Genomic DNA, 12,406 nt, shown 5'->3' with positions numbered 1-12,406 from the left:
TTCGTTGCTCCGGTGCATGTGTGGACGGCGCGCTTTACATGCGTTCAGTCCACACAATCACAAAAATTGAGTTGTCGATCACAGTAAATATTTACGTCACATGGACTAACGTGCAGCCTGCGGACAAGCGGACCTGGAAAGTATGAATTGGCCTTAAGAAAGTCTAACTAGAAAGCTTGCCCCTATGTAATGTTAATTTGTGACTGTGAGGCTCCATGTTTACGTATGAGAATTCAAATACCTAACAAGCACAAACTACTATTTTATCTGCGGTCAGAAGTCTTCAACAAAGCTAACATGTTTTTAGAATGTGAGAGGAAAAACTATTCAAACCCTGAACTTCAGGAATGTGAGCAGATGTGCTAACCGCTAGAGCACCATGCTGACCAAGTCATATAATGGGTTTGAGGCAAAGTCCATGTGTCCTGTATATCTCATAAAATTACACCTTTATGCGGCCTAGTGGTTCGCACGTCTGCCTTACAGTTCTGCAGGTTGGGGTTCAAATCTTGACTTGAGCCTGGAGTTTAGTTTTTCTTTTCAGTCCGGTCATGGTACTCTTTTGTAATGTCATTGCTTAACAAATATTTCTAGTCTATCTCAGCTCACGTTGGGCGAGAGAAGCGGGGTACACCCTGGACTGGTCACCTGCCCATTGACCAGTCACACATGGACAGTCAATATTCACAATGTCTTCAACATGACAACATGCATGTTTTTGGAATGTGGGAGAAAAACCCAAGCAAGCATGGAAAAAATATGAATATTCATTTACCCTCAAATGACTTTTTAGCAACAGAATTGGGATACCAGTCAATCGCAGGCCACAAATAGAAACAACAATTGACACTCAAATTCACAGGTATGGACAATTTTGAATTTTTAATGAAGCTTTTGGAATAAGGGAGGAAAGTCCCACTCGAACTCGAGGAGAACATGCTAACGCCACCAGATTTGAACCAAAACCTCAAAGCTATGAGGAGGACGTGCTAACCACTGTACACCGTGCTGCCCATCACAAAAAAAAAAAATGTCATTAAAAGTAGAAAGTAAGGAGGAGCAGTGCAGCTATTCTACAGTTGTAGCGTGTGCATGCAGGTGCTGATGCTGCTGTAGGCCTCCTGCTACATATGGCCAAGGATGCGCTCACTTTCACGCGCCCTCTGACGTGCACCGTCAACACTCGTCACGCGTGCAGCATCCATCACATGTGCACCGTAAGCGGCCGGACAACTGCGGTCCGGCACCCCTGCAGCCTGACGCATGCCCGGATGCCGACTTTGCCACCCACCGGTCCGAGTGGAACCTCATCCCCTCAGGGGCTCTCTCCTTCTCCCTTCCTGACTGTGCCCCGTCTTACCTTCCGTGCGTGTACCGAGGACGGAGCTTTGTGTCTCCTGGCTATCGAGTGCTGGTCGCCGGCTTGCTCAGCACCGGCGAGTCGGAACAAGCCGTGCCGATTAAGCACCGGGCCGGGACGTGCTGGCCTGGCTGCTGCTGCTCAGGAGGAATGATGATGACATCCATAGGACGGACACCCCCCCCCCCCCACCCCACTCCCTGCCCCACCACCACCGTTACCACCTGACAAACACTCTTCCTCCTCCTCCCCCTTTTTCTTGCCTCGATGTGGAGATGCGGGAAATAGCAGCAGCGGGGACGGGAGGGGCCGAGATATATATATATATATATATATATATATATATATATATATATATATATATATCACCAAAACGCCGCTAGAAGGCGCCCTCATATAAACACATTTCAATGAAGACGACAGGAATAGAAACGATAAAATAACATAACAACACATAACATGATATAGCTATTTGCAAAACATTAATTTTACTCGACATTTGATATGAAGTTGTTTTATATGAATACAAACATAATTATAAAACTAGAAAATTCTTAATATTATATAATGGGGAACAAGTTCAGTGTTATTTCAAAATAAAATACAGAACAAGAATATTTTCTTAAAATATGATACAGAAGAAAAATAAGGCTCTTTTAAAATAATATAGTTTACTGACATTGTTTGAAAATACAATACAGTATAGACCAATGTCAATGAATGCTATAATATAATGTTGTATACTAGAATATTATCTTAAAATGTAATAGAGCTACAATGTTAATATTTCCTGGTGAAATACAGAACATGAACATTAATAAACAATCATAATATAATTCTTTATATCATACGATATAAAATAGAATAACATCCATCCATCCATTTTCTACAGCTTATCCGGGGTCGGGTCACGGGGGCAGTAGCTTTAGCAGGGATGCCCAGACTCTCCCCAGCCACTTCATCCAGCTCTTCCGGGGGTATCCCGAGGCGTTCCCAGGCCAGCTGAAAGACGTAGTCTCTCCAGCGTGTCCTGGGTCTTCCCCAGGGTCTCCACCCGGTGGGGCATGCCCGGAACACCTCACCAGGGAGGCGTCCGGGAGGCATCCGAATCTGATACCCCAGCCACCTCATCTGGCTCCTCTCGATGTGGAGGAGCAGCGGCTCTACTCTGAGATCCTCCCGGATGACCGAGATTCTCATCCTATCTCTAAGGGAGAGCCCGGACACCCTGCGGAGGAAACTCATTTCGGCCGCTTGTATCCGGGATCTTGTTCTTTCGGTCACAACTCACAGCTTGTGACCATAGGTGAGGGTGGGAACGTAGATTGACCGGTAAATCGAGAGCTTCGTCTTTCGGCTTAGCTCCTTCTTCACCACAACGGACCGATACAAAGTCCGCATAGCTGCAGACGCTGCACCGATCCGCCTGTCGATCTCCCATTCCATTTCGCCCTCACTCGTGAACAAGATCCCAAGAAACTTGAACACCTCCACTTGGGGCATGAACTCATTCCTGACCTGGAGAGGGCACGCCACCCTTTTCCGAATGAGGACGATGGTCTCAGATTTGGAGGTTTGATTCTCATCCCAGCCGCTTCACACTCGGCTGCGAAACACTCCAGTGAGAGTTGGAGATCACGCCTTGTTGAAGCCAACCGAACCACATCATCTCCAAAAAGCAGAGATGCAATACTGAGGCCACCAAACCGGACCCCCTCTACGCCTCGTCTGTGCCTTGAAATTCTGTCCATAAAAGTTATGAACAGAATCGGTGACAAAGGGCAGCCTTGGCGGAGTCCGACCCTCACCGGAAACGAGTCCGACTTACTGCCGGCAATGCGGACCTAACTCTGACACCGATCGTACAGGGACCGAACAGCCCGTATCAGGGGGTTCGCTACCCCATACTCCCGAACCCCCACAATAAAGCTAAACTGCACATTTCAGAGTAGCCTTTTATTGTGGCCAGCCTAAGGCACACCTGTGCAATAATCATGCTGTCTAATCAGCATCTTGATATGCCACACCTGTGAGGAAGGATGGATTATCTTGACAAAGGAGAAATGCTCACTAACACAGATTTAGACAGATTTGTGAACAATATTTGATGGAAAAGTACAGAGAAGGTCAGAAGGAGCTACATTGTGTCTTTGTAGATCTAGAGAAAGCCTATGACAGAGTACCCAGAGAGGAGCTGTGGTACTGCATGCGGAAGTCTGGAGTGGCAGAGAAGTATGTTAGAATAATACAGGACATGTACGAGGGCAGCAGAACAGCGGTGAGGTGTGCTGTAGGTGTGACAGACGAATTTAAGGTGGAGGTGGGACTGCATCAGGGATCAGCCCTGAGCCCCTTCCTTTTTGCAGTGGTGATGGATAGGCCGACAGATGAGGTTAGACTGGAATCCCTGTGGACCATGATGTTTGCAGATGACATTGTGATCTGCAGGGAAAGCAGGGAGCAGCTGGAGGAACAGTTAGAAGGATGGAGGCATGCACTGGAAAGAAGAGGAATGAAGATTAGCCGAAGTAGAACAGAATATATGTGCATGAATGAGACAGGTGGTGGGGGAAGAGTGAGGCTACAGGGAGAAGAGATAGCAAGGGTGGAGGACTTTAAATACTTGGGGTCAACCGTCCAGAGCAATGGTGAGTGTGGTCAGAAAGTGAAGAAACAGGTCCAAGCAGGTTGGAACGGGTGGAGGAAGGTGTCAGGTGTGTTATGTGACAGAAGAGTCTCTGCTAGGATGAAGGGCAAAGTTTATAAAACAGTGGTGAGGCCAGCCATGATGTACGGATTAGAGACAGTGGCACTGAAGAGACAACAGGAAGCAGAGTTGGAGGTGGCCGAAATGAAGATGTTGAGGTTCGCTCTCGGAGTGACCAGGTTGGATAAAATTAGAAATGAGCTCATCAAAGGGACAGCCAAGGTACGATGTTTTGGAGACAAAGTTAGCGAGAGAAGACTTTGATGGTTTGGACACGTCCAGAGGAGAAATAGTGAGTATATTGGTAGAAGGATGATGAAGATGGAGCTGCCAGGCAAGAGAGCTCGAGGAAGACCAAAGAGAAGGTTGATGGATGTCGTGAGGGAAGACATGATGGCAGTTGGTGTTTGAGAGGAGGATGCAGGAGATAGGCTTACATGGAAAAGGATGACGCGCTGTGGCGACCCCTAACGGGACAAGCCGAAAGGAAAAGAAGAAGAATTTGAGGGAAATTGCCTTTTGTGTATGTAGAAAAAGTTTTAGATCTTTGAGTCCAGCTCATGAAAAATAGGAACAAAAACAAAAGTGTTGCGTATATATTTTTGTTCAGTGTATGATATTGAGCAGTAATTGTCATGTCATGTATCTTAGAATACAAAAAAGAACAATATTATATTGAAATATGCTCTAATATAAAACAAGACCAAAAGTGAATATATACAATTTAAGTGCCATGCTACCTTATAAATAGACTTTACAAGGATGAGTAAGGCAATAACAGTATACTGTACTGTGCTCCGATAGAGTAAAAAGTATAATGTGGAAATTGTATTTATCGTTGGGATTTATAATAATATACTGAATGAGTTTATACTTTAGAGTATAATTTAAAAACAAGAATTGTGTATCTCACGTAATACAAGTAAAAGACGAAAATGGAAGTGGGTTTGAAAAAAAAGGGGGGGGGGGGGGGCACTGTACCTTTAAATGAACGTCTGGGGAGGAGAAGGAGGAGGAGCGAGAACGCTGAACAAGCTTCACTGACTGACTGACTGACTGTAATGTGACTTTTTGACTGTCGGGCTCTCAGGACGCTCTTATCGTCAACAATGTCAAACTCCGTGAAGAACGTGGTCATTTTCGGCGCGACGGGAATGACCGGCCTGGCCACCCTGCCACTCGCGACGGCTGCAGGTGAGAGATGACGTCACACTTCCGGGACACAACAGTGTCTCCCTAATAAAAATACAAACAAATAAATTAAAAAAGATGTATATAGCGACTTTTCAGGGACCCAAGGACGCGTAAAAAGAAGGTTAGAAAATAAAAGAACATTTAAAAAAAAGGTTCTGGTTCTGTATGAGAGCTCCGAGGGGAACTTGTTTTGTAGTCGTCTTCTGAATCTGACATCGGCCGTGACGTCGAAGTTGAGTTCAATCGAAATTGTACATTGTTATATTAAATAACAAATTACCAACTAGGTGTCTAATGTATTTGTTAATAATAATATAAAATATTACTTCTAATACTGCACTACTACTATTACAACCGCTTCTAATTAATGATAATGTAATAGCCATCCATGCATCCATCCATTTTCTGTACCGCATATTGTCACCTGATAAAATTATTATTAATAATATTAACGATAATCATAAAAATAATAATAATGACAAACTAGAAATTGTGTGTGAACGCTGAAGAGCTGAGCTGATGCTGTAGAATGATTAAGAAATATAGGAAATTTTGAATGGGAGAAAAATTTGTAAAATTTTTCCAACAATTTCTAATGGAAAAAGTGGACTTTAATTGTGAATTGTTTGAATTCCTACATTAATGTGAATGGTTTTGTTTCTTGTGGTAAAATGTGGAAATAGGGTAATACAAAAAAAAAAGTTCCCAGGATCAGGATGCCACGTATAAGGTGAATATTTTGAATGTGGGAGTATTATTATTGATATAGTGTATTTACATTGACTGTTTGATGGATTATCACATACATCCTTTGGAAATGTTTTATATTTATTTTATTAACAATATATTTATTTGCATGTTTTTTTCTCATTTGACCTCAAAAATAGAACTATGTTACCATTAATTTGACATATACGCCAATCATCTCAGTCATGAAAATTAGATCTATACATAAGTGAATCACAGTTAAATTAATAACAGTAATCACTGAGTTGCTTTAATGCATAATTTAGCATAATAAGCTTAATTAATTAAGCATTATCGTCCTGGGCCAAAAAATGCTGAGTCGTGTTAGGTCAGCCTGGTGATCATAGATAAGTGTTATCCTGGGTGTACAGGAGGGGCGATGTCACACTGACTGTTTGGTTCGATTTGTGTGTGTGTGTGTGTGTGTGTGTGTGTGTGTATCTGAGACAAGGACAAGTTGTCAGGTGCGTCTGTTGCTGGTCAAATCAACTAGAGAATGTTCTAGTCGCAAGAGGGTCCAGTCCCAAGAGAGACGGTTGTAGTCCTGAGATAAACGTACTATAGATCAGAGAAGGATCTACAGTAGTCCCAAGAGGAAGTTTTAGTCCTAAGGGAATGCGCTAGGCCTGACAGAAGGTTCTGCTCCAGGCAGACATTTCTAGTCCCCAGAGAAGGTTGTAGCACAGAGCAAGGGTTCTAGTCACCAGAAAAGCTACTAATCCTAAGAGAAAGTTTTAGTCTGGTGAGAAGGTCTAGTCCAGAGAGAAAGTCTATTCCCAAGTGAAGGGTCTAGTCCTAAAATAAGGTTCCAATGCCGAGAGGTTTTATTCTCAAGTATGAGGTTTACGTCCCGAGAGAAGGTTTTAGTCACCAGAGAATGTTCTAGTTCAGAGCAAGGCTTCTTGTCCTGAGATAGGTTTCTTGTCCCCCGAGAGGGTGCCCATCCCGAAAGCAGGTTCTAGTCCAGGGAGAACGTTGTGATGAGGTACGGGTCACAAGTGAGGGTTCCAGTCTTGAAAGATGGTTCTAGTCCCTAGAGAATGTTGTAGTTCTAGTCTAGAGAGGTTACTATTCCTGAGAGAGGGTACTAGTCCAGGAGGAAGTTCTAGTCTCAAGTGAAACTTTTAGTCTGGAGGAAGGGGTTTTAGTACCCAGAGAAGCTTTTAGTCCAGGGCAAAGTTTCAAGACCCAAGAGAAGGTAGGTCTCAGTAGAGAAGGTAGTAGGGCTGAGAAAACATTCGAGTCCCAATTTAAGGTTCCAGTCCTGAAATAAAGGTCTGATCCTAAGACAAACTTTAGTCTCAAGGGAAGGTTCCGGTCGTGAGATAAGGTTCTCCTCCCTCGAGAAAGTTCTAGTCCCAATTTAGGTTCTGGTCCTAAGGGAGGTGTTTTTGTCCTGAGAGATTGCTCTAGTCCTAAGAGAAGGTTCTAGTCCTGAGAGAAGGTTTTAGTCCCGAAAGAACGTTGTAACCCCAACTGAAGGATTGAAGTTTCCAGTCTTGAGAGAAGGTTATGTTGGTGTTTGCATTTTGTCAATTTAGTGTACTGAGCAGCCATTTCTGGTTCCATCGTTATCATCAAATGAGTCCTCCTTCTGCCATGTCTGTGGCGGTATTACGAAAAACGCAAACAAAAAAGCCAAAGAAAAAGCCAATTCTGAATTGTACAACCTGGGGTGTTTGGCATTGGAGGCTCCACTGTCCCTGATGAAGCCTAACTTTGCCCTTTTATAACAGTGCAGTGATTCACACGAGAGCGCCTTACAGTGGTCCTCCTTGGCTCACCTCCTCTTCTTCCTCCTTGTGCAGACTACAATGTGACGGTGCTGGTGCGAGACCCCGCCAGGCTGCCGGCGGACCACAGGGCATCCAGGGTGGTGGTTGGAGACGTTCTCAACAAGGAGGATGTGAAGAAAGCCATGGAGGGCCAGGATGCCGTCGTCATCATCCTGGGAACCAGGAACGACCTCAGTGAGAACAAAAAATGCAAAGACAGAAGATGGTGGTACCTTTACTTACGAGCAATGATACCGTTTAACGTGTTACAAAGTAATGCGTTACTCCAAAATACTGCCATTTTGAGTAACGAGCAAAGTAACACGTTACTTTTCCCGGGAAACTTCAGTTACTTCTTCAAACCAACAATAGTTACTTTTGCCTCAACATCTCTCATCAAGTACTAATTTGTAGCTGGTAGTTCAAACAAAGAGCAGACCAGCTGTGCAGAAGTATTTAAACGAGAACACTCTTTTCCTCAACAAATATATATCTCGGCATGTGGGCGACTGGTTACCACACCTGCCTCACAGTTCTGAGGACCTGGGTTCAAATCCGGCCTCGCTTGTGTGGAGTTTGCATGTTCTCCCCGTGCCTGCGGGGGTTTTCTCCGGGTACTCCGGTTTCCTCCCACATCCGAAAAACCTGCATGGTAGGTTAATTGAAGACTCTAAATTGCCCGAAGGTGTGAATGTGAGTGCGAATGATTGTTTGTTTATATGTGCCCTGCGATTGGCTGGCGATCAGTTCAGGGTGTACCCCGCCTCTTGCCCGAAGACAGCTGGGATAGGCTCCAGCATGCCCACGACCCTAGTGAGGATAAGTAATTCAGAAAATGGATGGATGGATGTATACAGGATTTGTATACACACACACACAGGGAGTGGGGGGGCGCGTTCGTTTAATGCGATTGTCCATTAAATGGAAGCACTTTTTCGTGGCCTAAAACACCATTACAGTTCAAGGTAATTATTACTTTTTTCGTGGCCTAAAAACACCCACTACAGTACAAAGTTATTGTAAATAAATATTAAAAAATGCTTGAAAAGTTTTAAAGTTTATCCAAATTTAGCTTGCTGGTGCATGAGAGGGGTGATTTTAAGTTCCAAATGGAGACTATTTTATGTCAGTGAAATGCGAAGTCCGTTAAATCAAGGTCCGTTAAGTCGAGGTTTCACTGTGTTGTGTTGTGTGTGTGTGTTTTAACGCCCCAAATTCTAGAATAAGCGGGGCTAAACCGCCAGTAAGCATTGTTGGGGTTGGTTCTCCCTCTAAAAAAGAAAAAAACAAAAAAGAAAAACAAACAAATTATTTTTTTCTTTAAATTGGAAAAATATCAAAACAAAATCTGCAAATAGGTGAGTCTGCGGCTGCTGAACCGCGAGTATGCGAGGGTACTCTATGTACTCTATATTGAACCTCATACAAAAAGTGTATACAAAACAAACTTGACTGTGTTGCGTTTCTGTCAGGCCCGACCACCGTCATGTCTGAAGGTACCAGAAACATCGTGGAGGCCATGAAGGCTCGTGGCATCCGCAAAGTGGTGGGCTGCATGTCAGGTATGATGCCTTACATTTATAGCCCGCGCGCATTTCCGAATGTTTGCAAATGTTTCCGTGCTCTTCCCCTGTCGATCAGCCTTTCTGCTGTGGGATAGCTCCAAAGTGCCGCCTCGCCTGCTGGCCGTCACCGAGGACCACAACAGGATGTACAACGTCATCAAGTCGTCCGGCCTTGACTACGTTGCTGTCATGCCGCCTCACATTGCGAGTCAGTGCAGACTAAATAACAACATTAATAATAACAACAACACATTGCGGGACACTTCATGAGGCACACCATCTAATGACATCCAATACAATTCCGAATTGGATTGAAAACATTTGATTGCTAGTTTAAAGTGAGTAAAAATTCAGTTGCTCAGAAAGAAAAAACAAAAGGGAAAAACTCACAAAATGTGGAGATACGTTGTGCCAAACATTGATTCAATATAAAGGCAATTCAATAAATCAATAAAAATCTCCATTCATTAATAACATTGTGAAATATATTTCTTAATAATTATATTGAATGTATTTAATAAATAGGGATACCATTTAAATACAAATGTCAGTGACTAAATAAAAATGTCAAATACATTTTAAAAATTGTATTTCAACAATGCATACAACATACATTGTATATTTAGCAATTCTATTAAATATAAATCTATTAAATTTATACACAATCAAATAAATAATTGAACATTATTAAAAATATATTAAATGAAAATGCTATTCTATTGTTAAAATTGCAATTAACATAAAAACATAAATGAACCTATACGATTATAAAAAATCCATTAACTAAATACAAATGTTAAAAATCATTTAAGTAGAAATTTGAATAAATACAAATTACATTAAATAATTAACAATTCAGTAAAATAAATAGAAACAAGTAATCAAATGTATAAATTGTAAGTGCTATTAAGTGCAAAAATTCCATTAAAGCATTAAAAAAATGAACAACATAAATCAGTCTTAAAAGAAATTTAATTGAATAGGTTCAATATGGTTAGTACAAAATTTTCTATTTTCCAGTTCAATAAATTAATGAACAATTGAATTAACAATTTCACATTTTAATGAATAGATTTTAAAAAGTCCATTAATTTTAACAATCGTTTCATGCTTTTATTTCCACCTTTACTGTATAGCTTTTTTTTATTGGCTCTCAGATTGGATTACATTTATGTAAATATAAATACCTTAAAATGTGCCCCCTCCCCCCTTCATTTCTGATGTGACACTCAGACGATCTTCCCCTGACGGAGCGCTACTCAGCGACGGAGAATGCGCTGAGGGGACGAGCCATCTCCAAACACGACCTGGGACACTTCCTGGTCAAGTGTCTGTCCAACAACGAGTGGGACGGCAAGACGGTGGGCGTATGGGGCGACTACAAATAGTTCAAATCACCACCTTTTTTTCCCCATCTGAACACATGAACAAAAACTATATTTTTAAATAATGATACCAGCTCTTCTTACAGATAAAGAAACCATATATGGGTGTTTATTTGATTTCGGGCACTTTTGATTTTAGTTTTTCTGAAAAATAAAATGTCACAAAAACTATATATGGGTGTTTATTTGATTTCGGGCACTTGATTTTCATTACTGTCATCACCACCACACTGCACTATGTGATGACATGTGATGGTAATGACATTTCAAAGGTTTTAGCTAACTGTGCTATGCTGGTAGAGTTAGCTTAAATTTTTCTTTTAGCTAGCTAGTCCTGTACAACATTTATATATCATCAAGTTTTTACTGGAAAAAAATTCACTACAAGTCGTTTGGTAATGACGTACAATAAAAATATTATGTGACTTAAGGGTACAAATGAGGATAAAACTTACTCTTCCAGTTATCAAAATGTCTGACTGCCAAAGCATGTGCTTGAGTGACAAGACAATATGACACAGGGAATTAAAGAATCAGATTTTAAATAAACTTGACTGATCTGAAAATGGTCAATGTGGCAGTAATGACAGCAACTTTAAGGGACAGACAAATTTTACTAAAAATAAAAAACAGAATTTGAAATGTCTTGTATATATGATGAGAAATCATTAATTCTATTATATTTTAAGGAATTAATGGTAAAAGTTACACCATTTTAGCATTTCTTAGTAGCAAGATAGAGCTTCATATATCCAAACCCTGTGCTTAGGACAGGGTGAAAACTGTAAAATACCACCATAAAAACGCTCAAAAAAAATGTCAAAACATACTAATATTAACATGAAATTTTAGACAACACTTATAATTAGGCACGCCCACTGCTGGTTATTGAAAAAAATCTATTTAAAAATATTTGTTCTTCAAATTTTACATCAAGGACACAAAAAGACCCGTAATCAAATAAACACTGCCAAACTCTACCACGCTTCTGTTTGTGCTTCTCAAATAAATCAAGTTGAACTATTTGATGTGAGATAATTTCATCTTCATCCATAATCTTTATTGCACTAGTAGAGTCATGACAAAGAGCAAAATGATGCTTTTCCAAGTTTCTTGCCATGCTGAAATTGGCTTGTTTTACCATTCACCTAGCCACTAAACTACACATCAATTAATGTAGTGGTGTGGCGCATAACATGGCCAACCACAAATACTCCCCACCCTCTGATCAACACTTTAGCAGAACGTTATTATTATGATTATCAAAAACTGATGCGGGCAACACTGTTATCTAATACTAACCTTACCTTTAGGCTTCGACATGCTCGCATCAAAATGGTTCTTTCACTTTGGAAGTTGGACCATGTCATTGGCTGACAAACTCATTTTGGGGGTGGTTATTATGTTAATTAGCCTCACTGTGACAGCACAATCTGGCAAAATTCAGAAGAGCTCGCTCACAAACTTTTTTTTTTTTTAAATAGACAAATAATTAAAGGTGGTTGTTTAATTTCACACTTGATGTGTGGGCAAGCATTCCAGAGACCAAACTATATGTATATATATATTTTAAAAAATGTAAATTTTCCAAAATACTGTTACGTCGGTTTTGACGCAATCTTTTTCTGCATCCTGGTGGCCAGAATGACACGCAAGAAAATACTGTTAAGCTA

At 41.2% G+C, this 12,406-nt stretch overlaps 2 protein-coding genes across 3 annotated transcripts in view; one reads left to right on the top strand and one right to left on the bottom strand.

Moving 5' to 3' along the window:
• The window catches only part of LOC133482608 (spectrin beta chain, non-erythrocytic 4-like), a 75,285-nt gene extending 70,080 nt beyond the window's left edge, over positions 1-5,205 (bottom strand). The window contains exon 1 of one of the 2 annotated variants that reach the window (XM_061782916.1): positions 5,049-5,205. In XM_061782916.1, coding sequence (XP_061638900.1) covers positions 5,049-5,205 — 157 coding nt within the window. Of the gene's footprint in view, positions 1-1,360; positions 1,564-5,048 lie in introns of those variants that run through there. The other variant, XM_061782918.1, reaches the window with a different exon arrangement.
• Positions 5,124-11,756, top strand: blvrb (biliverdin reductase B). Its single transcript, XM_061782928.1, has 5 exons — positions 5,124-5,261; positions 7,817-7,978; positions 9,256-9,345; positions 9,425-9,556; positions 10,582-11,756. Exons 1-5 carry the CDS (start codon positions 5,177-5,179, stop codon positions 10,734-10,736), a joined length of 624 nt encoding a protein of 207 aa, XP_061638912.1. The 5' UTR covers positions 5,124-5,176; the 3' UTR covers positions 10,737-11,756.
• The last annotated feature ends 650 nt before the right edge of the window (positions 11,757-12,406 follow it).

Source organism: Phyllopteryx taeniolatus, chromosome 8 (genome assembly GCF_024500385.1).
Source record: "Phyllopteryx taeniolatus isolate TA_2022b chromosome 8, UOR_Ptae_1.2, whole genome shotgun sequence".
Taxonomy (NCBI): domain Eukaryota; kingdom Metazoa; phylum Chordata; class Actinopteri; order Syngnathiformes; family Syngnathidae; genus Phyllopteryx; species Phyllopteryx taeniolatus.
Note: the sequence above shows the minus strand (reverse complement) of the source record. Positions and strands in the feature narration are given on the sequence as shown.

Bases quoted from the DNA above. Each gene is read 5' to 3' on its own strand.
- blvrb (XM_061782928.1), top strand. From the start codon at position 5,177: ATGTCAAACTCCGTGAAGAACGTGGTCATTTTCGGCGCGACGGGAATG. The intron at 7,979-9,255 runs GTGAGAACAAAA...CGTTTCTGTCAG, and splicing joins GGGAACCAGGAACGACCTCA to GCCCGACCACCGTCATGTCT. The intron at 9,346-9,424 runs GTATGATGCCTT...CCTGTCGATCAG, and splicing joins AGTGGTGGGCTGCATGTCAG to CCTTTCTGCTGTGGGATAGC.